Source organism: Orcinus orca, chromosome 2, assembly GCF_937001465.1.
Source record: "Orcinus orca chromosome 2, mOrcOrc1.1, whole genome shotgun sequence".
Taxonomy (NCBI): Eukaryota; Metazoa; Chordata; class Mammalia; order Artiodactyla; family Delphinidae; genus Orcinus; species Orcinus orca.
Genome location: NC_064560.1, coordinates 75,289,321 through 75,317,167, shown reverse-complemented (window position 1 = coordinate 75,317,167; position 27,847 = coordinate 75,289,321). Strand labels below are relative to the sequence as shown.

Genomic DNA, 27,847 nt, shown 5'->3' with positions numbered 1-27,847 from the left:
ACCTCCTTTCTGTTGTCAGACACAACGCCCCAACCTCTGGACCTGGGTCGGTGCTCCTTTCCCTCTTCCAGGCTTCCTTTGCCCTCTTTGTGTCTTCTCTTCAGACAGGTCTCCTCCCCTGACCACCCTGCCTGAGGTGGGTGCCTGCTCTACACGCTCTCTCTGCACCCTTTCCTAACGTTACAGGTATTATAATGATTTATAATTACTCATATGCATTTGCTCACTTGTTTTCACTGTGTCCTCCCCCACTGACCTTTGAGCTGTTGGGCCCCATCTTCCTTCCATGCCCACAGCAGACCAGCCCTCTGTAATGTGTACTTGACCACCTGACTGTCTAGACGCATGCTTGCTGAGAAAAAGCGAACTTTCTGATCTTCCAGTGCTGCAAAACACACATCTAATATTGTCTTTCCTTAAAAAACACAAAGGTTATTGTGAATTATTATGCCAAGGAGGTGGGTCACCAGGTAGGCCCCTTCCCTTGCACCATCTAGCCTCACTGAGGCCCACAAGCTGTGAACAGCCAGGAATGGGGTCCAGGTGCCCCTGGGCATGAGGGCCATCTTCACCTGTGCCTTCCCTGCCCCAGTGCGGCTGTGCTCACAGCTAGAGGTGCTCAGAGCCATCTCAAGAGCAAGCTCCAAACATAATCTGGCTTTGTTTATTCCAAGTGAGAGAAACAATATGTTTTTGCTCCTATCATAGTTACGCCTTGGTAGTCGGTCCAGTCTTTTGCAATAACAGTGTAGCTCCATTTCCTGTTCTGAAGCAACAGGCTCTTTTTCCCCTGTAGTTTTCTACAAGGTTTCTCACCTTCATGGAACCACCCAGGTGAACGGGAAGAGAAGGGGCTGGCCTTGGGGGGCAGCTTTGCAGCAGTCCTGGTTCCTTCCCAGGGAGATGCAGGAGCAGAGAGGGTTTGCTGAAGTCCAGGCAGTAGCTGTCAGCCTGCTTTTGCAGAATGGCCTGAGGTGGTGATTGTTACAAAGCACAGCTGATGGAGGCCCCAAGCCAAGCTCTGACCAAAACAACGTCCTCTCCCGGCTCACTCCTTAAATCACCAGGCTCACTGCCTTGAGATTTCCCAAGAATGTCCAAATCTCACTGCTATGTACATCTCCTACTTGGAACTCTCCCACCACCCTCTCCCCACCCCCTTCACTTTATATTCCTGGCACCTTTCCCATCTTCTGCAGCTGGTTTATTCACTGTCCAAAATACTGGCAAAAGAGTCCCCCCATTTTTTTCTCTAGTCTTGGTCTTTACAGCTATTGGAATTTTTATTTCTTGCCAACTAACATCAAGGCTTTGGGGACCATCCGTGTTTTTAATCCAGCTTCCTAAGCTTGTCCTTTCCTGACATAATTTGTGTCGCTGTCAGTGGGACATTTTGCCAAAAGACTGCAATGCAGAGAGTTCATCTCTAATGTGAGTTCTGGTACCCCATCAGGAGGCTTGTGTTTGGGGGATGGCTGAGGAGTAGGGTGGGGAGAAAAGGCTCCATTGATCTTGTGTGAAAAGCCAGCTCTGCACAGGAAGGATGGGGAGGTGAGTGGATCTTAGAAGCAGGAGTGCGTTAGGGTCACCACACAGCGTCCACACCCTGAGCATCAGGAAGGAAAGCAGCCCACCTCCTCCCAAGACCTTGGGGAGTGAAGTTATGTTCCTGTAATGGCTTTTTGCTTCCACAGTGAAACCCCCATACGTGTGCTTTTAACGTATCAGGTACTCACAGGGACAGTTTTTAAAAATCACAGTTTTCTGCACTTGAGCCTAAGTTCCATGTGTTACTTGGTGCTTTTCAGAGGAGGCCTTAACACTAGGACGGCGGCTGCCCTGCGGGGGCATTAGTAGCCCTGCAGCACTTTGATCCCGCGGCTGTGCCCTGCTTGCTCCTCGGAGCTCTTGGTGCAAGAACAGGAGGCAGAAACGCTGAAGTCACCCTGTCTCTGGGTGGTGAGCGGGTCTTAACCACTGTGGTGGCTTTATCTTCTGATCTACCTTCATTCAATAGAGCAGAGCAAAAAACCCAAAAGCGCTGCCGCTCAGCTGCCTCTTGCTCTTCCTTCCACCTGAATGCTGCCTGTCATCTAGGGAAAGGGCAGACCTGCTGTCTGTGATGCTGATCATCTGAGCAGACCTTCGTGCTTCCCTGCACTGTGCTGGGTCTGCCTGGGGCCCTTGGGACCCACCTGGCAGGAGCCGGTCCTACCCAACAGGAGCTCAGAGGGACTCGGCTTTCTCTCCGAATTTTCTCTCCGCTTTCCGGGTTCTCCCCCCAGCCTCTCTACCTTATGCTTTTCCTTGTTTTAAACATCTATCTGATGGTGTAATGTGCAGAAAGGGCACCTACCCTTGAGTATGTGGCTCCCAGCACAGCATTGCTCATCACGGTGGAGCGCATGTGCTGGGCATGCATGCAGGTGCGTGTTGGCTCCTGGTGCGTGTGTGACAGGGTGAGGGCCTGGTTTGCAGAGTGGCCATGCCATCCCCTTGCCCTGAGCAGCAGTAAGCTTCCACCTGCCCCCAGCCTCCCCAGTGCTCGGTGCTGTATGTCTTTTCCACTCTGACCGTTCTGGTGGGTGTGTAGTGGTATCTTGTTGAGGTTGTCCTGTGCGTTTCTTTCATAAGCAGTGAGGCTGAGCATCTGATTGTGTCTGTAGTTGCCACTTGGATATCCTTTCCTGTGACCTGCCTGTTCCAGTCATTTGGGTTTATGTCTAAACTCCTACTGTTGCAAGAAGGGGGACCCCTTCCAGGGCCCAAGAGTGGGCTCTTGTCTAACACTCGGAAATGAATTGTCTGAGGAATCACACATGTTGACAAAGCAAGAGACTTTATTGGGAAGGGGTGCCCAGGCGGAGAGCAGCAGGGTAAGAGAACCCAGGAGGACTGCTCTGCCACGTGGCTCGCAGTCTTGGGTTTTAGGGTGATGGGATTAGTTTCCGGGTTGTCTCTGGCCAATCATTCTGACTCAGGGTCCTTCCTGGTGGCACGTGCATTGCTCAGCCAAGATGGATTCCAGCGAGAAGGATTCTGGGAGGTTGGCAGGACATATGGAATGGCATCTCCTCTCTCCTTCTGACCTTTCCCGAATTCTTCTGGATGGTGGTAGCTTGTTAGTTCTACATCCCTTACCAGGACCTCGTGTTGTAAGATAACTCATGCAGGTGGTTACTGTGGTGCCTGACCGGCGCAGGCACTGGTTTCTGGTTTCTGACAGTGGTTCTGACACTGTTCTGACACTGGTTTCTGACAGTGGTTCCCCTAACTGTAATTTGTTCATATTAAGAAAGTCCTGATAGAGTACAAATAGAAATTGGGGATTGATATTGGAGAAGCATCTTGAAAATCCATCACACCCCCCATGCCTGTCTCAGTGGGTGAGGCTGGCATTCCTCGCCTCACAGGAGCCAGTGGATAGCCCCCATCCCTAACCTGCTCCTGCTGCAACCAGGAGCACTTGTGAGTCACACTTTCTTATCTCCACCACTCACTTCCCCGCTGTGCGTCATTTAACATATTGGAGCTTTGGTTTCCTCATCTGAAGGATGCAGTGAGGATCCCTCTTCTGATTCTTTGTGCCGACTTAATGAGGTAACGGTTATGGAGAGCAGGCAGAGTGTAAGCCCTCTGGGCATATTAGTGTATGATCACTGTTAATGTGAAAGTGCCTCTGTTCTTACCTATGTCCTCAAGGATGAGATTTCAATATGCTGCCACCTCCCCTTGCATTTCCAAGGGTCCTCATGGAGCCTTGGAGCCCTTCCAGCCATTGTGGGAAAGGCTGAGCGTCGGTCATGGACCTACATCAGCTCTCAGAAACAGACGACTCTATTCTACCACCAATCCTATTATGGTAACCATCCTTCATTTTAGCCATGTCAAGCTTGGTTTCTGTTATTTTGGCCTTCCTAGGTGCTTTGTATTTTATCCACACTGTATAACTCAGGGTAAGTGGGAACCCCAGCCCTCTGCTCCTCAGACTTCGGGAGGGTGATCTCTCCTGCCTGTGTTTGCAGCCCCAACACAGCATCTCCTGAAGGCCCTGTGTCCATACAACTCAAGCTTGGTCCACTCACCTAGCATGGGTTCCTTGGTAAAGCTGGCCCCTCCTCCAAGTCTTCCCCCAGAACTTCTGTTCATAAGCTACTTGTGGACCTTCCTGTCAGACATGCCTTCCTCCTGCAAAGATTCTCTTCTGTCTTCTTTATGGCATGTATAGGGGGCCTCTTTCTGTGGTCTCAGCACCAGTGTATACCCAGGAGGCGCTCACTGGTGTCACGGTAACACTCAGATGGCCTATGTTATTGACACCATCTTAAGGAGTGAGTGGGCTGAGTGCAGGGTCCTGCCACAGATCAACATATTGAAACTGGGATGATTTGGGTAGAAAATCATGCTGCTTGTGGATTGCTTCTCCCTTTTCCCATGTTGTTCAAAATAGTGACCCAAAGGAAAACTAGAAAAATCAACTCTTTTGGTCTTTTTTTTGAACAGGGAAAGTTTAATGTAAAAAAGCATTAGCTATAACAGGTGATTGTAGTATTGGGGAATTAGCTGCTAAGATGTAAAGAACTCTAGAGACACAGGAAGAGCAGATACAGGAAGCAGCCCCTATCTTCAGGTCTGAGGCAGGGCACCCAAGGAAGGAACAAATATGGATGAGGGTGCCCCCCTCACACACACACCCAGGGCTGAAATTCCTTGGACTTGTGGGAGAGGGTACAACCAGGGCCCACTGGATGAGGGAGACGTTTGCAGAGGTGCTGCCCTGGTGGAAATCTCTGGGAAGTCACACTTAGTGGTGTCAGGGAAAACCGTCCAAAGGAGAAACTGCATGTGAGACCAGGCTGAGAATTTTCCCAAAGTGTTGGTGTGCTCAGAAGCTGCCCTCGGAAGCTGCCTAGAGGGAGGTGGCATGCATCACAGGCCACAGGAGCCTACAGGGAGAAGTCACATATCAGAACCAGAGACAAAGCCTGTCCCTCCTCTAGGGTCTCTCTAGTAGCTGGTTCTGATAAAGCTTAGCATCATGCTGCTTGACTGGAGAGCTTTAATTCTTCATATGGCTTCAAGTTACCATCTAGTGTCCTTTCATTTGAACTTGAAGCATTTCTTTTAGGGCAGGTCTGATGGTAAAAAACTTCCTCAACTTTTGCTTATCTGGGAATATCTTAATTTCTCCCTCACTTTTGAATGACAGTTTTGGCTGGGTATAGAACTCTTAGTTGATAGATTTTTTTTTTCTTTGAGAACTTTGAATGTATCAACCCACTGACTTCTGGCCTCCAGGGTTTCTGATTAGAAATAGGCTTGTAATTTACTGAGGATCTCTTGTCTGTGATGTGTTGCTACTCTCTTGCTGCTTTCAAGATTCTCTCTTTGTCCTTTGACAGTTTAATTATAGTGCATCTCAGTGAATTTATCCTATTTGAATTGTAGATTCATGTCTTTCTTCAAATTCAGGAAGTTTTAAGCCATCATTTCTTCAAATAATCTCTCTGCTCCTTTTTTCTCCTTCTGAGACTCCCATAATGTGTATCTTAGTCCCCTTACTGGTTTCCCACAGATCCCCTCTGCTTAGTTTTCTTTATTCTTTTTTCTTTTCATTCCCCAGACTCAATATTTCAATTCATAGGACAAATTCATAGAACAAATGTATATTCCTGATTTTTGTTTCTGCCTTTTCAAATCTGCTTTTGAACTCAACTGGTAAATTTTTCATTTCAGTTATTGTACTTCTCAACTTCAGAGGTTTTTTTCCTGTTTATAATTTCTATCTCTTTATTGATATTCTCACTCTTTCATGTATCATTTTCCTGTCTTTGTCTACGTCTTCCCTTAGCACTTTGAGCATCTTAAAGACTGTTGTTTTATAGTTTTTGTCTAGTAAGCCCAACCTCTGGGCTTCCTTCAGTTTCTACCAGTGTATTTTGTTCCTTTGAATGGGCCATACTTTCCTGTTTCTTTATATGCCTTGTGATTGTTTTGTTAAAAACTGGACATTTGAATCTTACAATGTACCTCTGGAAATCAGCTTCTCCTCCTTCTTCCCGGATTTACCGTTTCTTTGCTACTGAAAAATTTCTCTGTGTTGGGGATCAAACTGAAGAAGTGTAAGGTCTTCTCTGGCCTTTTCTGAGCCTTCATCTCTTCTTGGGAAAACCTAGTGGCTTTCTAAATTTTCCCATATATGCAGTTGCTTCTGAATAACCTAATCCTTAAATATCTGGCTCCTAAAAGGAGAAAAAGAATTTTTTTAAATGTATTGCTCACTGAAATTCCCTGGTAGGGGCTGCAGCTGGTAGGGATTGCAGCAGTGGTGCCCAGCCCTTATGCCCGTACCTCAGAAATCAAAAGCAGCACTGAGCAATCAGAACACAGAACTCTGATATTTGGAGGACAAGGTCCTTATTGTCCACCCTGGCTCCAGCAAGCCACACTAGGAATGTAGGCACAGCTACCTGCCATGGGGAGGGGACATGGTGTACAGATAGCCACTACCACACTCAAGGTTGAAATTGACCAAAATTAGCCGCATCTTACCAGCCAAGCTTTCTCCTGGAGGCTACAAGCTTTCGGATAGACTCCAGAGTTTCAAAATAGTTACTTCAGGCAGTTTTTGCCAATACAGTTTTGGTACAGGTGGAGAGATTCTTGGTGCTTCCTACTTCACCATTTTCCCTGACATCACTTTGTCTTTTGATCCTTTTAAGATAAATTCTGATAATATAGTTCAATTCAGTCTAACTACTGTTTATTAAAGACCAGCCTATGTAGGATTCTCTGCTTGAGGATGCAGAGGAATAAGAGGAAAACAGGAACTCAGCTGACTATTTCACAAGGTTGATGATAAGCAGCATAGCAGAGACCCAAGCAGGGTCAGGAGAGGTTCCAGGTAGGAAAGAAAAATAGGCTGCAGGATGGAGGTATCCTTAAGGATGGGCAGAGAGTTAGGGATCAGGGAGTGGGGAAGATGGGGCAGTGAGCCAGATGGGGGCTGAAAGGAGACTTGCCTGTGGGAGAAGATTGGACGTGGAGAAGAAAGAGGATAAGTTCAGGAGGGAAGCATCCTGAGGCACGTGTGGTATCTCATGGGCTGCCCCCTCTCAGGCGCACTCTCTGCTGGATCCAGGAGTTCTCTTATGTCACATCTAATCTACTCTCCACCTACCTGCTGTGAGGCATAAAGGTAGTTGGTATATGAGGGTCAGTCAGACGTAAATCTGGGAAACTCAATTGATGGAGGAAATTAAAAAGGAAACTAAAACAAAGCTTGATGACAATTCAGGAAGTTAATTACATGACATGTGCAAATCTCAGTCCATACCCTAAGGTGTGTAGGAAATGTAGCTTCCTTTATTTTTTTAGCAACAACCTAATTTGTAGTTTTGCACTCCATTCTAGTCCATGTTGGATTCCTGATCACTTCAGGAGTTTTTGCCCCATTTTCCCTGAGTCCGCATCTAAGTTCGGTTGAGGATGCATCTGGTTATTGTGATGTCTGTTGTATTCATCTCCTAGGGCTGCTGTAACAACCCTCTAACTGGTGGCATAAACAACAGATTTATTCTCCCAGTTCTGGAGGTTAGAAGTCCAAAATCAAGGTTTGGAAGGGTTGGCTTCTTCTGAGGGCTGTAAGGGAGAATCTGGTGGTTTACTGGCAATCTTTGGCATTCCTTAGAGTGTAGAATCATCACCCTGATCTCTGTCTTCATCTTCACATGGTGTTCTCCCTGTGGGTGTCTGTCTCCAGATTTCCCCCTTTTATAATAACACCATTCACACTGAATTAGGAGCTCACCCTACTGTAGTATGGCCTCATCTTAACTAATTACACCTGCAGTGGTCCTATTTCCAAGTAAGGTCACAGTCTGATGCTCTGGAGGTTAGGACTTCAGCATATGAATTTTAGAAAGGACATAATTCAACCCACAACTTCTTACCATAGAGCATCTCTGCCTCACCCATTTCTTCTCTGGTCCCAGCCATGGGATGTGCAACTCGCTTCTTGCAGAAAAGATGTCCCTCTTGCTGGTCCACATGGTTCATCAGGGCCAGCCCCCCTCTGTTCCTTCTGCACCATGGTTTGTGGCATAGAAATACATTCATCTACCCACACTTGGCACTTGGGCCTGGGGCTCTTGGGGAGGTGGTCTGAGGCTCCACCTATCCGAGCATGCCATGCAGTCGTTTCCCTGAGCTCTAGCTGCCTCCCTGGTACTATGGGCAGGCAAACGAACAAAGGATCCCTCTCTTCTAGATGTCTTAGAGAGGTTTTGCTGTTCCCTAACTTTGAGATCAAAACTCAGAACCCTCTGTGGAGCCCCTAGCGTATGTAATCTCTCAAGGCTGCCTCCACTCCCAGGTGGGAGAGGTGTTTGTTGTCTGGGGTGTATGAGGTGGGCATGGAGGTATGAGCGGCGCCTTTCCTCCTACTCCAGATGTTTCCTTGAACACATTTATGTAGACCAGGGGCTGGCAAGCTATGGCCCATGGGTCAAATCTGGCCCACCACTGGTTTTGTAAATAAAGTTTGATTGGCACATAGCCACACCCTTTTGTTTACACATTGTCTTTTGTTACTTTTGGCCAGCAGTGGCAGAATTGAGTAGTTTCAACAGAGACTGCATGGCCCACAAAGCCAAAAAAATGGACTGTCTGGCCCTTTGCAGAGAAAGTTTGTGTAGATTATTGTGACACAAAAGCCTAAAGACTTTTGCCCCCTTCTGCTGTCATATCTCTTCCATAAGGCAATCATCATAGGGTGGTCTTACTGTCTGAACACAAGAAATGGCAGAGAGAGGAAAGGAAATATTCAAAATGAAATAGTTAGTGTATCAAAAAATGTCACCTTGCTAACAGGTGTGTACAGTTTGTGAAAAGTCATTGAGTGGAGCAGGTGTGATTTGTGCTGAATTTCAATAAAAATGTGCTGGGGGAATGGTGCGAGGGGGTGGGGACAGTCTTACTCCATCGTGATGCTCTTGGCATCGTGGAGGTGAAGGGTACCATTGAGGTTGCCCAGGTCAGAGTCCTAAGAGGACATCCAGGGCCTCGTGGAAGAGCCGGGCAGAGACAGCGTCAGCCAGCTAGGCCAGGGTCCTGCTGCTCCTCCTTAGTGCCCCTCCCATGTGCAGACATGGCCAGAGAACACAACTGGGTCTCCAGCACTGGTTAAAGCCCCAGACTAAGCACAGAGCATCTAGAGCCCAAGACCACAGCATGGAGCACATGTGGTCTCACGCTTGCCAGGTAAAGGGTGCAAAACTGGGATCCGGCTGGTCTCTACCCAAAGCCCATGAACAAGTGAATTAGTCATTCTTATTCTTTTCATTACAGAGTAAATGAGAGCTATTTATTTACCCATCCTGAAACTTAGTGACCTCTGGAGTATAGCTAGGAGCCACTTAAAGGTCTTCATTTTGTAGGAGACAAAAAATCAAAAAACCCACACACACCAAAAATTCCCCTTGGGGTTTTCAGTGTTACAGATGGTCAAGTTTTAAGTTCAGATGAAAGACACAATTTGTGCGTCTTGGTGAACTGATTGATCCTCACTGTATTCTAATTCCAGATGACCTTGATTTACAGTTCTTGGATGCATTTTTCTGATGGCTCACTTAACATGTCATCATCGTGGGCCTGGGATTGCTGAGAGTTGGTGTGTAAGAGGAGAGGGGGATTGCTTTGGAAACTTCGCCTGCCCCTTCCCCCTCCGGAAAGAGAGGCCGAACCCCGAGCACCCCTGCTATTTCCGCAGCCTGTCTGGTTAACGCAGACCACTCTCTTCCTTCTAGCCCGGGGCCTGGAGGCACGCACTGCCTGGGCGCAAGTGTGGAGCACGCGGTCTGTGAGAACTTGCCCTGCCCCAAGGGCCTGCCCAGCTTCCGTGACCAGCAGTGCCAGATGCATGACCGGCTGAGCAGCAAGAAGAAGGGCCTGCTGACAGCAGTGGTGGTTGACGGTAAAGGCATATGGCGCATCCTTTCAGAGCGGCCTCCCTCCCCCGCTCCCCAAGACCATAAACACCTCCTAGGAAAACCCACAGGGCATCCCCACCCCCACAATCCACCCAAGAGGACACTCCAGTCCTGCCCAGCTCAGCCGTGGACCCACAGGGAGTTGAACTTGGATGACCCAGCTCTGAGATTTCCCAAAAGCAGCTGTGAGGCAGGCAGTGGACCAGATACCTCCTGCCCGCCCCCTACCCCCGTTATGTTCATAGCAAGGCGGGTACGCTGGCAGCCTGCCATCTAATACCCGTGCTGCTGGGCCCAGGCCAGCATTGAGGAGAGCGAGGCTCTGCAGGAGCAGGACAGCAGGTTTGTGTGTCTGCTGTTTCTCTTTCCAGTGGTGACGCTTTCTTGCATTTCTTTTCTTGGTTCATCTTGGGTTGGCTCTTACTCCTTGACTGGAGTGTTTGGGTAAAGTTGTTTTTTTTTTAACTTAGGTAACATTGGTTTATAACATTATGTAAATTTCATGTGTACAACACTATATTTTTCACTTGTGTATACACTACAGTGTGCTCCCCACCAGCAGTTAAGTTTCCATCCATCACCATACAGTTGACTCTCTTTACCCTCCCCCTACCCCCCTTCCCCTCTGGTAACCACTACTCTGTTTATTGTATCTATGTGTTTGTATTTGTTTTGTTCCAGGACAGTTTACAACTTGGGGAAGATGATAATAAGCACAGGTCACATTTTCTTTCCCAGAGTTTTCTCCCAAATCAAGAGACTCTGCCCACTGGACATTACAAGCATTTCCAGTGGCTGATAAAATTCGAGGTGGGGTATCAGGTCTATAGGATATGTGATGTTTGTTTATTGTCCATAAGGATCTCCCAGGGCCTAGTTCAGGGTTTTTTATGCTTAAAATTCTGTTCATCTTCAGGAAACAAGAGTGTGTTATAATGATGACAACATGGTCCCATTTATGGAGCATACCATGTGCCAGGCTCAAGTTAGCTCTGCTCATATCATCTCATTAAATATGCAAAACCACCCGTGCAGAAGGTGAGAGGTTACAGGTTACGTGACATGTCTAAGCTGCTGCATGAGGAGCAGGGGGGGAACTGAGCTCAATTCCAGAGGAGCTGACTCAGAAGATAACCAGCTGGCTTCCAGTAAGACAGAAAGATTTCACGAGTGCTGAGTGAGGATGCTTCAATAAGAACTCAAGCAACTGGGCCTGATTTTTACACAGCCTCTGAAGTATTTTGCAGGAGGCAGAATACTTTGCAGGAGAATGAGGTTCCTGTGCCAGGACTTAGGTTTCTTCCCTGTGATCTGAAGAACCTCTGAAATATACACTCTGTTACAAGCTCAAGCGTGCATAACTGTGACGGGGGTAGACCCAGGCAGCACAGGGAATACTGGCCTCAGATCCACAGCTTTTAACCCAACAACCTGACCCGTCACCTTCAAACTGACGTGGGATGTTCTAAACCAGAGCAGAGAATACCAGCCCACCCAGCCGCGGGCTCATTTTAAAGCATCGGGGAGCTCCCCCAGACGTTTTCCTTTTTTACAAAGACCACTACCTCTGGGAGCTGTGTGATTATAGCCACCCTGTTGCCTAACCAGCAGATTTCCAGGGAGATGGAGCCTTCACACCCTCGGCTTTCCCTGCAGACTAGGGAGAGGGAGACCCGTGCTCCCAAACAGGGGACAGGCAGCTGGAAGCTGGGGCTCACAAAAGAGCCTTGTGGCTCTGCCTGGGCATTCGTCTGATGCAGGAAGACATTTGAGGCTTCTAGACGTCCCAGGCGCACTCGGACCCCTAATCGGAAGGAAGATATTGCTGGCAGGGGCTGCCGTGTTTGCAGCGCAGTGGCAGGTTTTGATGAGAAGCAGCTTCATTTCCAAACCTTCAACCATCCCCAGACTACCAGATAAGGATGGTTTAGGTCCCCTGTCTGTCCTCTCCCACGTCTTGGGAGCAAGAAGAGGTCAGGTCTAAGACGGACTCACCCACTCTCATTTCCTCTCTGCCATGTGCAAGGCCTTGTTATTCTTTCCTTGGTCTCTTGCTCCAGTTTTCAGTTTTCCTGCCTCATTTATGCAATGCAGAAATCCCACTGAAATGTCTGTTTTTCCACAGATTTCTCCAAGTCCAGATTAAACTTCTATTTTACTTCTAACCACTTTTGGATCACTGAGCTCCTTGGTTCCTTATCATTACAGAGGCTGAGGCTGATGTCTGCCCAGATCCCCCTTACAGGAAGCCTCCAAGTACAGCTATTTGGGGAAGCTCATTGTGTTCAGAATGTGTTTTTACCCACTCGCTTTTTGTTTCTGCCAAAGCAATAAATAATTACAGCCAGAGTGCCACCACCTTTGATCTGAAAAGTGGAACCCTACTTGATAAGGACAGTAAGCACTCTGCCTTTGAAGGAGAGACCCCAAGTACAGGGCTTTGCAAGGGTAGCTTGACACATCCCCCTCTAGGGTGGAATTGTCATGACTTCTTGCATATTTGGTTTCATTTCCTTCTCAAATATAAACAGAAGCCAGCGGTTTTTTTGTTTTGTTTTAAGAAGCATTTCATGAGGATAAAAACAAAATAATAAATGCCCAATTCAGAAGGTAGGGGGAGAATAGAGATTATAAGTGTTCCTCTCACAACTCGGTTTATAAAAGGCACAATTCTAGCTCAGCCATGAGAGGAACGATTCCTGTGGTTGGGCTCTGGGCTCTTCTGAAGCCCATTATGACTGCCCTATTCATAGCGTTGCTATCGCTGTGGAATTCTTTGGCGAGTGACGCACAGTTCAAGAAAGGGGAAGCTATATTTTTTTCTTTTTCCTCTTATTGAAAAAAAAAAAAAAGGGAATTCTTGCAGAGGTAGATTTTCCAAGGGAGGGCTCAGGACCACAAATTCGTACCACCTCCAAAAGAAGACAAAGACTTTCCTTAGAAAATATTTCTAAGTGGAAAAGCCTTTAGACAGAAACCCATTGAGATGGCCTGTTGCCAAACCCACCCCCTTTCTGCTTTCCCTGTGGAATCTCATTTAAGTGGAAGCCTTCAAGAGTTTAGTCCTCCCCGCCCAGGGCAGCAGGCCACGTGCCCATTGAAGTGTCAGAGGCCTTGGCAAAGACTGTGTCTGGACGTGGAGGTGCTTTCCCAGCTCCCTCTCCCAGCTGCCTCTCCCCGACATGGTAGAACCCCCTCTGGGTCTGAGCCTCCCAAGGGATGGAAGGTCTGATGGTCAGGGCTCTCTGACTCCAGCTTGACCACTCCGGCTAGAGCTGCTTAATGAAAAAGAGAGTGGTTGCGAAGATGCAGGGTATCTCACAGGTCCCCAGGGCCGGGATGAAGGTCTGGGGCCAGGGCCTCTGAAGATGTCAGGACCTTCTCTCCGTGTTCGCCACAGCCTGCGTTTGTGACCCATTTCTTCCTGCTCCTGCTATAGACTGGCTTTCTCACAACTTGTCCGCCTACAGGCTGATGGGCAGCCCACTGCACCTTTTATGAAGTCTTCATCCTGTATTCAAATCCTTTGGGGCCAGATGTGGTTGGGAGTCCAGAGCATTTTAGGTGTTAGAAAAATAACAACATGCATCAAATATATATTATTTAATATCCCAGTGGGGTCCTGGGAAGCACCCCACAGTCAGACACACAGACATCTCTACCAGGCAACCCATGAACAGTCTCTAAGTGGGATACTGAGTACTACCAACAGTCTCACGTCAGTCAAGGCTAATTTTGCTGTCTAATGTATCTGCCAAATATGTTTAAAAAAAAAATGCTTGCAGTTTTCAGAGCTTTTGAATTTCTGAATTGTGGATGAGGAAGTGTAGACTTCTTAGAGACCCATCATCAACCATGAGCAGACAGAACCTCTCTATCTAATTTCAGTGCTGATTTCCCAGGAGAGAGAGACTGATTGGTCTAGCTGTGGTCAGGTGGCCATTCTTGGTCCAATCAACTGAGGCCCCATGAGGCCTGCCTATGAGGTTGTGGTGGGGAGAAAGACTCTGATTGGCCCAGCCACAGTCATGTGGCCACTGCTGGTCCAATCAGCTGAGGCCTGGCTATGGGGTCATGGTGAGCAGCTTTGGGGGTAAGGAGCTGAGCACCCTCCTCAGCGTGTATACCCCACAGAGGGCCAGGAAGGGCTGGGGTGAGCACCTGTGATGACCTCAACCTTAGTGTCTCCACCTTCGTAAGAGTTTGTAACCACTGGCAGAGAAAGAACAAGAGCACTAAGAGCCACAAGTATTGTCTGCACCATCCGCATCCTGGAGCACAGCGGGGGAGCCCTCCAAGCCCCCACCAAGCAGATGTGGTGGTGTGGCTCTTAAGACCCCAAGTCCATCTCACATTCCCTGTCTGTGGCTTCCCCATCCAAGTGTAAGTCCTGACGACAAGTGAACCAGTGAGAAGCTGGGACCCACCCCAAACAGTCAGCCTCAATCCGAATTTAATCTCAGCACACATCAGCCAGGCAAGAGGGATGTTCCAAGCTTCTTTCCTTAGAGTGTATGGTTGTATAACTTTTAAGAAGATTTGACCTCCTTCTGTACAACTGTGGATGTAGGAGTGTTGACACTGCCCAAAGCTGAAATCCAGCACCTCATGTCATTTATCAGGAGATTAATTGCCCACCCAGGGCAGCTTGGAGGGGAATATTCAGAGAATTTCAAGAGGTTCTGAGCTGCCTCGAGTTTTATAAAGTTTATCCTGAGTTGCTTTGGGACATAGTGCTACACCTTCCTAGAGGTGTGAGGTGCCCTGAATTCTGAGCAGAATCCTCAGGAAAGGAGATGGACAAATGGAGGGAGTTCCAGCTGAGCAGAGGAAGGAAGTATTACCTCTGGACTCTGTTGTGGGGCCTGGGGCTCCCAGACTACTGTAGCCACAGGGGATGGTGTCTGCAGGTGGGAGAGTGGAATACAGGTGGAGTTGAGTGTACCTTGTTGCCTGGGGTCATGGTCAGAATCCCCTCCATCTGAGGTTGGGACCACCTGCTTTGCAGAGTCTCTACTTCCCTGATGTTCACACCAAAGAGCCCAGAAAGGGATCTTCATCCCTTTCAAGTCTGGTCTTTCTAACTTACCTCAAAAGAGCCTCTACTTTTCTACCCAAATCCCATTTTCATCTCTGCCTAAATCAGAGTATACACTCATAAACATTCATAAAACTGGCGGTTTGTTTTCAGCAGCACCATTTTGCCCCCTTGGTATCTTTGACCCCCAGAGTTCTCCGTTCAGAAAGAAAACAGTGATGGTGGAAAGAAACCAGGATGGGACGAAGAGGCCAGGGTCTGGCTCTGCCAACTGAGGGACTCTGGGCAGCCATGCACGTTCTCTGAGCCTGTGCGCTCGTCTGTAAGATAGAATGATGACAGCACCCACCTGAAATGCGTAGACACTACTTAGCATGCTGCATGGCACCATCATCATTACTACTGCTACTGAATGAATCTCCTCAAAGCTCAGTGACTCCAGATATTGAGGCAGCACTTCAGTTTAAATGTAATCCATAGTTTTGAAACTGCTTTGTCCAAGGGATCCATCCTTACAGTGAAACACTAGAGGAAGCCCAGTATGTGGAGAAGGTATACCCATCCATTCAAGATGGAGGCTGTGTGCTGCCTCTGTCTCAGTGGCTCTCTGAGATGCTCAAAGGAAACCTCAGGGTCCTAAAGAGCACCTCCAAAATCTTGTCAAGTTAGCCTCCCAGAACCTGATCTCAGTTTACATTTCAGTCTCCCATAGTTCTCCTTTCACTGGCTACCATCTTGGGTTATTCCATCTAAATGGAGGGACAACTGCCCCCAGCTTGCCAGCTGGAGAAATGGATCATTCCTTCTAGTATGCCCTGTCGTCTGACAGCTCAGATCAGACCCATGAGCTTTTCACAGTCTGCCTCATTGGGGGTTTGCCGTGTACTTGTCTGTAAGACCACCAGGGCCTTGAAAGGCATGCATGACTCATCTTTCTTTCCCAAGCAGTGCCAAAAGAGTGCCTTGTGTGAGAGAGGGGCTCCATCCATGTTTGTTAAATGAATAAACAAATCATTGTTACTTTGCTTACCTGGGAATCTACCCTTCACAGCAGATTTTTCCCTCCACCGCTAACTGGAACAGCCAAGTTGAACATCTCCACTGTACCCCTGTAGCTTCTTTCTAGTGTTCTAAGACAAGACTTATTTTGTTGATCATGTTGATCAGCAGCGCTCCATGGGAGAGGAGCTCTATGGAAAGCTGTTGACCACAGTGACAGTTTAGTGAATGTCCCCCTATCACAAAAGCTCCAGAACCTTGATAAGACAACATGTCTGCTCTGACAAGAACTCTCCAGCTAGGATGCCATGGTCTACTGAGGCCAAGTCAGCTCTAGAAGCCTTTTTTTTTTTCACCCCTGCCCTTGCTCACCTGAGACCACCAGAAGGACCCACTGGGGAAGTTTCATGGTGGAGACAAAGGGCCTTGCAGAGACAGCACAAAGATGTTGGTGTTTCTCTCTCTGAAAGTTCCTTTGCAAAATAATTGTATAAACCACATTAGAATTCGGTGACTGAGAGAAAGAGAGAAAAGGTGCATTTATCTTTCTCAGTTGTGTACAAAAGAACAAAATCCATTCATTTATTAAAAAATAAATAATCCTGAAGCTTTCCTACAAAGATCAATTACAAGGCAAGGCAGTCCCCTTTCACCACTACTTTTTCAACATCATACTGGAAGTCCTAGTTAATGCAATAAGACAAGAAAAGGAAATAAGAGGTACAGTAAGTCTCCTACATACAAACAAGTTCAGTTCTGAGAGCACGTTCATAAGTCCAATTTGTTTGTAAGTCCAACAGAGTTAGCCTAGGTTACCCAACTAACACAATCGGCTATTTAGTACTGTACTGAAATAGGTTTATAATACATTCGCATCTTTGAAAGTTCGCAACTTAAAGGTTCATATGTAGGGGACTTACTGTATACAGATTGGGAAGAAAGAAAACTATCTTTATTTGCAGATGACATAATCATCTATGTAGAAAATCCAAAAGAATCAACAGAAAATACCTCCTGGAACTAGTAAGGGATTATAGCAAGGTTGCAGGATATAAGGTACATGTACGAAAGTCAGTCGCTTCCCTATATAACAACAATGAGCAAGTGGAGTTTGAAATTAAAAAAACAACGCCAGGGACTTCCCTGGCAGTCCAGAGGTTAAGACTCTGTGCTTCTATTACAGAGGCCTGGTCGGGGAACTAAGATCCTGCATGCTGTGCCGTGCAGCCAAAAAATAAAAATAAAAAATAAAAGGAACACTGCTGAAATTCTTAAAACAAAAGCACAATGCCATTTACATTAGCACCCCCAAAATGAAATAATTAGGTATAAGTCTAACAAAATATGTATAAGATCTATATGAGGAAAACTACAAAACTCTGATGAATGAACTAAAACAATTATAAAAATGGGGAGATATTCCATATCAATGGAAAGATATCAAGATGCCAATTCTTTCCAATTTGATATAGAGATTCAGGGCAATCCTGATGAAAATTCCAGCAAGTTATTTTGGGTATATCAACAAACTGACTCTAAAGTTTATATAGAAAGATGAAAATATTTACCAAAACCTTCTGTGAGCCAGGTCCTGGGACTGACCTGAGGACAAAAGATGAAAGTTCAGTTCCTTGTCCTCCAAGGGCTCCCATTTCCATCAGTTCTTCAATCTAAAGGTAATTACAATCCATCCTCTTCAAACTCCTGTAGCAACAGGATCCGCCTTATAAGAAATCCCCTTGTATATGGGAGTTGCTCAAACAATTATAGGACGGTAGGATTTGAGGGCTTTAATGGAGGAGTGTGCAAAGTGCAGATAGAGAGTCCAAGTCAGAGGTGGCATGAGAAGAGAGAACTCTGGAGTGGAAGTTTCTGGGGTGCCAGGAATCTTCCAGAAAGCTAAGTGCAGGGAGGGATTTCCAGGCAGAGGGAACAATCGAGGCAAAGGCGTGAGATCTTGGCATGTTCTGGGAGCTCACTTCGTTCCAGCAGCAGCAGAAACCAGGGTTTCCATCCTGCCTGGGGACATGGCTCTTACAAGTTGTCCTAGAGGATTCTGTGTCCCCTTTCTCTTCCTTATTCCTGCTCCGTTTCTTCCAGGGCCTTCTTACCACATACCACAGCCCTGCAGCTTTTATCCAGAGGCTGGGGAGCACTAAAGCGTTAGCAAAAGCCACTGCCATGGAGACACCCCTGGGCCTGCTCCCCTCACTGGGAGGCCTTCTTGTTCGCCTCCTCCCCCTTTCCCACCCCAGGCTCACCCTTCATACATAGTCAACTTGCTTAGAGGTTAGCACACCACAAAATGTTTGTTCTGCCTGGTATTTTTAATACCTTAAGGAAAAAGAAATACTGTGTCTTTGCAAAGGATAAAGAGAACAAGGTACAGAGAAGCCCACAGTGCCCTCACCTCTATGTCATTCACCTGATTTCTCCATTTTCTGTTTCACACGTTCCAAGGGCTGGGTGCAACATGTGCCATGTACCTGTGACCTTGATCCCATGCCGACTTCTCGTCTCTTGGGCTGGCCTGTCGCTCATGTGCATCTGCACCCTGCATGGCCCCCAAACCCCATCCCACGTCAACGTCCACCCCTTTCCCTCCTTAGATAAGCCGTGTGAACTCTACTGCTCGCCCCTCGGGAAGGAGTCCCCGCTGCTGGTGGCCGACAGGGTCCTGGACGGCACGCCTTGCGGGCCCTACGAGACCGACCTCTGTGTGCACGGCAGGTGCCAGGTGACGTGTTTTCCTTGTGTCCTTGGCAGGGCTTTGGAGGGGAGGCTCCCTCCAGAGGGGCTCAGGGTGGCGGGGGCCTGGGTGAGGAATTGCATTGGTGGTGCTGCCACCTGCAGCCTGGCACCCCTTCCTCCCTCAGCAGTGACTGAGCATGAGGCCCAAGTGCAGGCCACCCAAGAGTTGAGGTGCTGCAAGAGTAGTGGCAACATGGGTCATCTCAAAAAATTTGGAGTAACTTTAGACATCATGACAAAGGGAAGAGCAGATAGACTACTAGGTGGGACTGGAAGATGTATACGAACATACATTTTTGGACAAGCTGTGCTTGTTTAGCTATAAAAGATATAGTAAAACTGAGCAGATGCCTTCACAGGTGGTACCTGGGGATGTGACTGTGCTTGGCTTTTGGGGACTGCTCCACCCATTGGAATATAATCCCCAAACCCATCCTGATGTTGGATGTCTGTGATTCATTAGCGTGATGAAAGATGTCATTTAAGAATACAAAAAGAGAAAGGAGGGAGGGAGGGTGTCCGACCATTTCAACCCTAGTGGATTTTTTTCCCTGCAAAGTCCAAACTAGTCTAAGACTAGGATTTTTCAGGGAAAAACTTGACAGTATCCAGACTCCTTTGGCACTGCCTGGCTTTGTTATCAAATACGAATATGTAGGGGTGATAGACACTTGGTGCCCCAGAGTCTTGGCCAGGCATCCTCCCAGGGAAGGAGGGGCGACAGGCCCTCAGGGCTGCTGCATTGTAGCAAAGAATGGGCAGAGCCTCTGGCGGAGATGTGAACAATGATCTTATCATTATCATTGAAAGAAAAATGGCTGATGGTTCTGGTTCTTTGGTAAACCTGCTAGCAAGCCAAGTGCAAGATCTGTTTCTGTCCTAAATTATACACTTGCATGGGCCATGGTGCAGCCCAATGACGTATGTTCCTTTAGCAAACATTTCCCAAGTTAAAAGCACTTGTATTCTTTAGAGCAGCACCAGCTGAGCCACCTCCAGCCTCTCACCAGCATCTTCTGCAGTGTTCTTATCAATGTGGAAACATTTCTAAGAATCCTGAAATTTTCTGGCCAGTGCGGTCCACGTTAAGTGGCCAGACATGATTTCAGCTCTAAGCGATCAGTGCCAGTGTGCCCCTTCCGTGACTTTGGTTCTAACTGCAGCCTTTTCAATTAGGGAATCTCCCCCATACCATGACAGTGAAACTCTCAGTCCTTTAGTGAGTACAGCAGGGTTTTTGAGATGCCACTCAGATATTTCAATAGCCTTAAGTGTGCAGTCATCAGGGCACCATCAAACCAGAGCCTGCCCTGCACTTGGGTGTGACACGAATGACATGTGTACCCTCGCCTTCCCATTCCCACCCGCATCCCATTCCACCCCCTAGTCCATCTCAAATGCCTCTACCACCATCTTCATCATTTGCATTTACTCATCCTGCGCTGAGACTTAGTGCTAACCAAACACGACCCCTCAAGGCAGGGGGCTCTAGAGCATGGCGGCGCAGACAGTGGCCCCTTTCACAGTGCTGTACAGCAGGTGGGGCTCACGCTCCTTAGAGCCTCACCCTGACAATGGGGAGACAGCTGCCTGCCAGTTCTTGGAAGTACCATCTCCTGTACCTGGAAGCATCCCAGAGACCCACTGCCTCCAGGCCGCCCACCAGTCCTAGCAAAAGGACCACTGTCCTGGGATATGGCAGCACACCTGCCAGCAAGCACCTCATGAGAGAAACAACTTGCTTTCTGAAGGAAGTTAAAAATCCCATCTGTAATTTTTCTAAGAGTGCTCATTCTTCAGAGAGAATCTATGAAGGTTAACTTTAGCCCAAGGTTAACTCAATTCTCACAAAAATCCAAATTAGTAAAGTCAGAGTTAATGAAGTTTTATAATAACATTGAGCATATTTAAATAAGACTAAGAAATTAAGTACAAATACAGTATTTATGCCTAGTTACAGTGATTGCCAAAGTGGAAAGTTCTGGATTTCTGTGGTCCTTGTGGATGAGTAAGGCAAGGAATATTGGTTAAAGAGAAGAAGAGTAATAGTAATAAAAAGATATCTCAGGGGTTTTGTGAGCAGAGGGTCTGTACCTATTCATCAATGTCGTTATCTATCCATTATCATAGTGGATAAAAGGTAGAAATCATCCAAATTTTATGTAAGACAGCACTTCCAGAAATGTTGCCATGGTTTACTTGCTAGCTTTTCCCACTGTTCCTTTAGCTATAAATTTTGCTATTTTGGGGTAGCAGAAGGAGTTCTGGGAAATTCTGAGAAACATGGTGACTAGTTGGTGGGGAATGGCAGGGACGAGAGGCTCCAAAATGGCATTTTGAGAAGATTCCACTAAGCTCCAAATAGCAGGCTGATTCAAACCATAACATGAAACACGAAAATACCATTTTACTCTGTTTTATGAGGACTGAGTTAAGTTTCATTTCAGTGAGTCACAAATTACTTAACATGCTGAAATGAAACTTAACAGCGCTCATAAAAGTGGGAGTGAGTTGGGGGAAGAAACACAAACATTGTCTATTTTTCAGCAAGTCCCTATAAATCAGGAGTCCCATCATTAATGATTCCTACTGTTGGCCTCCAGAAGCAAGGAAATCAAGTTAATACGCCTCTAATGTGCAACTTGCCTCAAAGCTGCTGACCGGCAGTGGGTGAGTCAAATGGATGGACATGTCTGCATGGACCTGGGACCAGATATGCTTGGCTTTTCTTTAAGGCCTCATCAGCTAACGTACACTTGCAGCCAATGTACTCCGATTACAGTCACATTTCCTTGGGACCCTAACTTGTGTACATATCCCTGGCTTGATGAACACCGAAACAAAACACCTTCAGGGCCTATAAGCTTATTCAGTGGAGGGATTGTGTCTGATTGTCTGTGTTCTCCAAGGGGCTGGCTTAAAGGACAGACAGCCTCTGATTGCATTTTGCAATCAGAAAAAAAGAGTGGGTGGGTCCCCTGCTCTTAGGACTTCAGCGATTCTGGAATCTGGAGCTTATTTCAATGGACCATTTTCATTGCCCAGAATTTATTGGCCTCTTATTTTGTGGTCTATTAGGCAAATGGAATTACTGCTAGAATCTAGGAGAATTATAAGAGGTTCTGGCCTCAAGAGTCCCCCTGTGTGAAAAGGGGTAACAAGCATGCAGGAATCTGTACCGGGTGTTTATGCATGCATGGGCCTTTCAACAGTGCTGAAACTTTATCCACAGCAGTGCTTAAAACTCTGAAGTCATTCCCTGTATCCCTTTTATCTGATTAACCTCCCATAGCAACTTCTGGATTAAGCCAGCAGACTGAGCCACATGTTCACCCCTCTTCCATCCCAGTACTCCACTAATCCAGTGGTTAAGGCAGCATAGCACAAACCATGGTGGTGAAGAGAAGCAGAGGCCACCCTTTGACAAGAGGGCAGAAGTGGATGGAAGTTTCACTGAAGAAACAGAGGCCAAAACTGGAACAGATGGAGAGTCACAACCAGAAAGAAAGCAAGATGCTTGAGGAAGTCTAGTACTTGGGAATGGAGTGGGAGGGAGGAGTTGGCTGAAAATAATGAGTTACCATTGCTGACCATGCCCAGCCTGGCACTGGGAGCTTGACGGGCTGTTAGGAAGTTATCTTCAGGCTCTTTTCCGAAGTTGTGTGATAAGCTGTTCAGGGACAGCTGAAGCAGCGGAGGGACCCTAGTATTCTAGCATAGCGCCCACCCTCTGGGACTGGGGGCAGAGCCCAGCTTCCCTCCCGCCAGTCCCGAATGGAAGACTGCCACCCTCACATCTGGAGTTCCATCAGTTGGCCCTTCTGTGCCTCATTCTCAAATACGAGTGGTCAACCAGAGATCATCAGCTCTCTGAAGAAAACCAGCAGCAGGAATGAGAAAGACCAAGAAAAACAAACAGGAAAACTGACCCTGGCAGAAAATTGAGATAATTACTGAATTCTGTATGCAGCCAAATGATCAACCAAGCATGCAGGCAAAATAAAGTAATTTTGAGACATGGAAGAACTCAGAAATTTTATTTCCCATGCATCCATTCTGAAGAAATGACATGTAGTTTAGCAAGACAAGGGTGAAGTCCGGAATGAGGAAGACGAGCCCAGCAGGACTTGGTGGAGCTGACCCAGGAGCCCAGACAATGCTGGGATGGGGGCTGCATCGCTGGCTGAAAGTAGCAATTAAATTTAAAACAAGAAGTCAGTGGTGTCCCTCTAACAGCAGAGAGAGAGTGAGGCAGTAGTTGGAAGATAGCTATTAAGTTGAAGAAAGGAAGTGCTTCTCCTCTCAGCCAGAAAAATAAACATAAACAAGACCATCGAAACCTGTGTGAGGAAGTCCCAGTTCAAAAATGAGAAAGTTAAACTGCGCTGTTGTGGGAGGGGTGACTCTGCTGTCAGGCTGGGGGTGCAGAGGGCCTGGTTTGAAAACCAAAGTCTCCTATTCCCAGTTTGGCCCAGGGCCCAGCTTGATGAGAGGTCAGCAATTTTATGTGTTTATTGAACACGTATTCTGTGCTCAGCACCGTGCTGGCCACTGTGTTTGGATTGAGGACAAGAGTACAGAGGATTATAAGACACTGTCCTCCACATGCTTACGGTGCGTCTGTCGGAAAGATGAGACTGACTCGTGAAACCCTAACAACCACAGGTGAAGGTGTGATTGAGAGCCAGTGAGAGACTGGGTTTAGACAGAGCAGAAAGAACATTCCATGTGCTGGACGCTGAAAGGTGCTCTGGGCATGCAGTGCTCAGCAGGACCAAGAGGGTTCCTGTCCCCATGCACCATACAGACAAGAAACATGTAAACTCACAGACCTGGTCATTCTTGGGACTGGCCCGTGTGAGGACGAAACAGTGTCGTAGACAGTGGGCTGCGAGCGGTGCAGCAGGGCCCTCCGAGGAGACAGAGCCAGCCCAGCGGAGACATGGGGGGGGCACTCCCAACAGAAGGCAGCAGGGGCGAGGCTGGCACATTCCAGAAACAGTGGAGGGCAGGGGGCAGAGGCTCCAGGCAAGGCCTGGGCCGGGCAGGGCTGGGCAGGCTGTGGCTGGAATCTGGGTTTATTCTGACTGTGGGTGTGATGGAGCTCGCGGGAGCTGGAGGTGCTTGGACTCAGTGTGCACTTGGAGAAGGAGGGAGGAAAGCTGGGGGACTGAGCGGTTGGGATGAGATCGGGGAGGGTCCCAGGTTCCTAAGTGCAGGCATACTATAGGCAGTGGGGTCCACAGCCATGACCAGGTGAAGATCAATCTGGCAGCAGCGGGGAGAAAACCAGTGTGATAAGTCATTTGCTGAGTAATGAGAGGGTCTAAACTGGGCAGTGGCCATGAGCACAGAGAAGAAATAGACACTAGAGAGGTTTCAGGGGACAAAGCCACGAGGCCGGCACCTAAGTGAGTATATCAAGAAGAGGGGTCGGAAATGGCCTGGAGGCCTCAGGCTTAGGGCCGGGAAGGCAGCCATGTCTGTCAGCTCCAGGAGGGCAGCAAGAGGCATCCAACAGTAGAACTGAGAAGTCAGGAGCCAGCAGCTTTAGAGGAGGAGCCAGTGTTTCAGTGTGGCCCCATTGAGGTCAGTGTCCTGGCCAGAGAGTCTAGGGGTGTTGTCAGCAGACCGGCCCTCTGTGAGCCTGGGTGGGAGGGCGAGTGTGAGGTTTAAGAGCTGTCTGCATGTGAGTGATTGTTGCAGCTTAAGGAGAAGGTGACATTACCAAGAAAAATCAGAAGCAGAAGGGGCACGAGAGCTGCCCGCTTTCGGAGAGAGGCGGGGGAGGCAGAACTGTCCAAGGGATCAGTAGAGAATCACACAAGAGACGGCTCGGATGCCCGCTCCCTTCTCGGCCTCTGTCTTAGCGTCTTTATTCCAGGTTAGGCATGTAACAGGAGTCCAGTAACCCTGCTTTGGGTGAATGAATGTATGCACAGCCACAGACGGGGTATCATCAGATGCTACAGAGTGACAGGTCAAAGATGAGGATGGAGAAATGGTCACTGGATGTGGTGACCAGGAGGTTGTCTGTCACTGGTGATGGTCCATGGAGCAGCGGCAGGATTCTGGGGGCAGAATCCAGGTTTCAAATCACTAAAGATGGATATTCTTCACTTCTGTCCTGTTCATGGTCCATCCCTCCCCCTCCTCCAGAACATAGTTCTGAGCACTAATGCTTTTCTAGTCTTTTTGCATGTTTCACAGGAACTGTCTCTACCCAAAGAACTTGTGCTTTTCCTGCCAGGTCCCTACCATCCTGAGCCTTTGATTAATTATTCTCCAGACAGTGTCCTCCCCTTGGTGTCACACACACTCTGACTTCAGCAGAGCAGGGCTCTGACCAACAGATGCTGAGTAGGAACTGCTTTGGAAGCTCAGAAATGGGTAGCAGGAATTCCTAGTGTATGTAGAAAAGTGACCGCCGGGGATCACTAAGATAACATGGGAAGATTCAAGAGTTTATTGTTTGGAGTTTCCTTTAATTTTGTCTTCTTGTCCTCTGGAACACCAAGCCTCATAAATACAGACATTAAATCTCCTCTAACATTCAGTATTTTGGGGGAAAAAAAGAATCCCAGCCCCTTCCAAGAATATCGTATGTTGCTGGCACTACTGTGTAGCAAAGGGAGAAAATGCCACTGCTGGCAGATTAGTTTGGCTCTTGCCCCTTGGTTCTCAGATTTGCTGCTGTTCAGACACAGACCTCCCTGTGTGCTCTCCCTTTAAATTCATCTTGGCATCTAATACCAGGCAGAGAGCAGAGCACACAAAACTGTCCCAGCCCCTGGGTGTCCCAGAGAATTAATATACAGGGTGACCCCGCAAGCATCCCTGTTTGCACCTGACCTAAGAAGCCCACTGGGACAGACCATGACCCGCTGCAGGTGGGGCTGCTTAACATCACGGGAGAGCCCACCTGCAGTGGGCCTTTGCACACAGCTCTCATGCATCACCCCCAAGAGGGACAGAGGTAAGATGCAGTCCTACCTATCAATACCTTCTCCTTCCCCTTTGCCTTTTTTGGAGGGGCAGGGATTCTGTGGCAGAAGAGGGATAGAGGACAATTATCTGTTGAGCCCTGGTCTGCTCAAATAGAGAGAGGGGAGGGGGCGTGTCCCCCAGCCCCTTAGAAGGAAGATGGCCTGTGAACAGTCTCCATCCATCCTGAAAGGGCCAACCTCTCACCAGGGCCTGAGTGGTGAGCCTGGGTTTCTTGAACCAGAGAAGAGGTAATTTTTACAACAACTCTCTGAGATTGAGGTTAATATTCTCATTTTTAGAATGGGGAAACTGAGGCTCATGTCCAAATCTGTAACGATTTTCAGGACACACATGGTGAACCTCAACTTTGAGCACAACATTGACGGAAGAGAAGCTGACTGCCCACCTGCCGGGTAACTTAGCCCTAGTCCAGAAGCCAGTTAGCTACAATCTTAAGTCATGTCTGAGGATACTTTTGTTCTGAGAGGTGAAATTTTAACAAAAGAAACTAGTTTTTAAAATCAAAAAAAATTCTGGGTAAGGAAAGAGGAGAAAATAGCAGAGGAGTTTCCCCCTGTATCCAGCCTTTGACAGTTTAACGCATAAGACGATGTGAATCCTGCAAATAAGGCTTTTGAAGGCTTCAGGTCTGGATCTCTGTTTCCTGGGTGGAGGAGACCTGTGAGTAGGAAGTTCTGAACAGCCCTTAAACCAGCGTTCAGGTGATCTGTAAGGCCCTCATTTGAAGGCATTTGGGGTTTTATAACTAGACGTTCTGTCATGATGGAGCTTCCCATAGATTGTTTACTTGACCTGAGCACCATTGTAAGAGGGCCCCAGTTCCTGGGAGCAGAGGGGCGTCAGCACTGTCCTCCACATCCCTCCAGGATACCTCAGCCCAGAACTGCTTTGACTCAGGGGTGACAGAGCTCCCAGTGGGAGCTCCATGCATGGGGCCTTTCCAGAGGGAGAAAGGACACTTCTTCAGGACACAGGGCTGGAGTCTCACAGCCGTGGCCATCTCCAGGAAGGTCTCTCTCTGAGTTCTAAACCTAGCCCAGTGGTCTCCCAGTAAGCCCTAGGCCTGCAGCATCACCTGGGAATTCAGCGGAAACACAAATCCTTGGGCCCCACCCAGCAATGTGTGACCTACCTAGGCCTTCAGGTAATTGCAGTGTGCTGGAGTTTAATAAGTGCCACCCTGCATGATCTATGTTCCTGGGCCCAGGAGATTATCTGTCTGCCCTAGAAATTGACCACAGATGATCAAACCAGGAGGTGTTATTCCCTTTAGCAAGTGCAGAGCAAGAATTGTGTGAAAGGGCGTACCATTTTAATAGACGAATTTTAAGCCCTCAAGACCTATCACCCCAGTGGAAAAATAAGCAGGTGGCTCATGTTTCGGAAAGGATCATGCAGCACCTCCTGAGAGAAATAGATGACAGTGGGCCCCTGGACTTACCTGTGAATAACCTGGACTCTAGGAACAGAGGCCAGGGCTAGCTTCTTGCAGGCCAAGTGTGCCCAAGTGTCACAAGGCAGCAGCGCACTCCGGCAGTCCCGCAGATATCAAGGCCTTGCTGGGCTCCTAACTGATGGTGACCTCATCCCCGAAAAAAAGGAAATCAATTCCAAACATTGCATGTACTTAAACTTTAGATCCCATGAGGTCTATCCCAGTGCCAGTTGGGGCCTTGCTACTGAGCAAGCGTGTACATGTTCTTTGTATTATGTTTTAGGAGCGATGGTGAGAATCACAGTGAGGGGAGACAGTTGCCCCCCTGACCTGCCTCTGCTTGTCTGGAGCAACATCCCGAGGACACCTAATGCTGGTCTGGCTGTGCAGGGGCTTTATAAGCACTCACTTAAGCTACTGCCCTTCCTCACTATCACTTTTCTCTTTCCCACCAAGATCCTTCTTTCAGGGGACTCTTTGGAGGGAAAGCGGTTTGCTCATCTAGGAAAATGTGTGCTCTCCTGCTAAAGGCCCTTCCTCCCAGTGAGTCCCTTGTCGCGCTGCTCCCTGAAGCACCTCCCATGCCTGTCCTTCCTGCATTCAGGTGAATTCTTGGTCTGGCAGATT

The 27,847-nt window shown here is 47.9% G+C and overlaps 1 protein-coding gene across 5 annotated transcripts in view; it reads left to right on the top strand.

The window, feature by feature from the left end:
- ADAMTS17 (ADAM metallopeptidase with thrombospondin type 1 motif 17) overlaps positions 1 to 27,847 on the top strand; it is a 353,876-nt gene that overhangs the window by 223,165 nt on the left and 102,864 nt on the right. For all 5 annotated transcript variants that reach the window (XM_033431430.2, XM_049706098.1, XM_033431429.2 and 2 more), the window contains 2 exons: positions 9,807 to 9,973; positions 18,636 to 18,763. In XM_033431430.2, the coding sequence (XP_033287321.1) occupies positions 9,807 to 9,973; positions 18,636 to 18,763 (295 nt within the window). The remainder of the gene's footprint in view (positions 1 to 9,806; positions 9,974 to 18,635; positions 18,764 to 27,847) is intronic.